Source organism: Austrofundulus limnaeus, unplaced genomic scaffold (assembly GCF_001266775.1).
Source record: "Austrofundulus limnaeus strain Quisiro unplaced genomic scaffold, Austrofundulus_limnaeus-1.0 Scaffold524, whole genome shotgun sequence".
Classification (NCBI taxonomy): domain Eukaryota; kingdom Metazoa; phylum Chordata; class Actinopteri; order Cyprinodontiformes; family Rivulidae; genus Austrofundulus; species Austrofundulus limnaeus.
This window is the reverse complement of record NW_013952926.1, coordinates 337,674-338,290: the sequence shown is the minus strand read 5'-3', so window position 1 is coordinate 338,290 and position 617 is coordinate 337,674. Positions and strand designations below refer to the sequence as shown.

Sequence of the window (617 nt, the reverse complement as noted above, 5' to 3'; positions counted from 1 at the left end):
ATGAAACGTTTCATTAATGAAGAACCCGTCCAGAGGACCTATACAATTTTTTTTCCTTCTCACAAAGAAAAGAAAATGTTTCTGAGCACTCGTTATCATTCCATCTACGATTTGCACCAAGGTTTGTGTGTCCACAGTGCTCCATTATGTTTTCATTGTCTGACTGTCCAACATTCCTGTGATGGAAGTGGAATTTGGAGCCGTCGGACCACATCCATCCTCCTTCCTTGTGGAGATCAGAGAGTCCAATCCAGGTCGGTGCCTGAGCAGGATCAAAGCTCTGAATCAGGGCGTTGACAAATTCATGCTCTTCCAGACTGTGGATGGACACCAGGTTGGTGTTCTGTGATGGACAGTAGAGCTCTGCTTCAGCCCAGGTCCTCTGTGTGGAGATGTACTTGTAGCAGCAGATCTTTGTTCTGCTACGTTCAACTTTATATGTGGCTCAGGCAGTATTTGTCCTGAACACGTGAGAGGGTTGATTCCACTTTTTGTATGCTCTTAATTAACTTGTTAATAATCGATTTTATTTTTTGCCAACAAGAGCAACTGGATTTTTGCCCAGATCAATTGTTTGCCCAATGTTCTGGTCCAAAGGGTATAAAAGGTATAATAAG

At 42.9% G+C, this 617-nt stretch overlaps 1 protein-coding gene across 1 annotated transcript in view; it reads left to right on the top strand.

Moving 5' to 3' along the window:
• Positions 1–181: 181 nt before the first annotated feature.
• The window catches only part of LOC106530457 (C-type lectin domain family 19 member A), a gene marked incomplete at its 3' end in the record, with an annotated part of 6,233 nt that continues 5,797 nt past the window's right edge, over positions 182–617 (top strand). Inside the window, 1 exon segment of the mRNA XM_014026077.1 lies at positions 182–334. Coding sequence (XP_013881531.1) covers positions 182–334 — 153 coding nt within the window.